This window comes from Acyrthosiphon pisum, chromosome X (assembly GCF_005508785.2).
Source record: "Acyrthosiphon pisum isolate AL4f chromosome X, pea_aphid_22Mar2018_4r6ur, whole genome shotgun sequence".
In the NCBI taxonomy this organism is placed as follows: domain Eukaryota; kingdom Metazoa; phylum Arthropoda; class Insecta; order Hemiptera; family Aphididae; genus Acyrthosiphon; species Acyrthosiphon pisum.
In genome coordinates, this window is record NC_042493.1 from 125,431,837 (window position 1) to 125,432,380 (window position 544).

The 544-nt window shown below is 20.6% G+C and overlaps 1 protein-coding gene across 1 annotated transcript in view; it reads right to left on the reverse strand.

Annotated features, from left to right (window-relative positions):
• Nucleotides 1-317: 317 nt before the first annotated feature.
• Nucleotides 318-544, reverse strand: part of LOC100574460 (beta-lactamase-like protein 2 homolog) — a gene marked incomplete in the record, with an annotated part of 4,914 nt that continues 4,687 nt past the window's right edge. Inside the window, 1 exon segment of the mRNA XM_008188562.3 lies at nt 318-544. Coding sequence (XP_008186784.1) covers nt 333-544 — 212 coding nt within the window.

Below are 544 nucleotides of genomic sequence, written 5' to 3' on the forward strand. Positions count from 1 at the left end.
TTTTTTTCATAAAAATAAATTTTTAAAAATGAATAATATTATTCAATAATATTAAAATTACATTTGAAAATATTATTATTATTTTATTGATTTATTAAATTAATATTATACATTATGTTCAACATAAATCTTCAAAACCACATCAATTTAAAAAAAATTGGAAAAATAAATACAATAATATTGTATATTATATATTTTTGCATTTGAGTTGAATTAAATTCAACTCAAATTTTATTAAGAATTTAATTTATGTTCAATAAAATCTTTGATATGCAGCTTCCTAAGATATATGCAAATACCTGAAGTTCTGAGCTTTGATAATAATTACCTTATCAATTTTTTATCAAAATAACATAGTATATTTTAATTACTTTTATTACAGAGCCGTGACCAGGAAATATAACAGTAGGATTTAAGTCTAAAATCAATTGTAACGATTTTAAATATTCTGTTAGATCTTCAAATACAGTAGTTCCCTCTCCAAGTACACAATCAGCAGAGAACAATGCATTATCTTCTTCCAAAAATATAACTATATGATCAG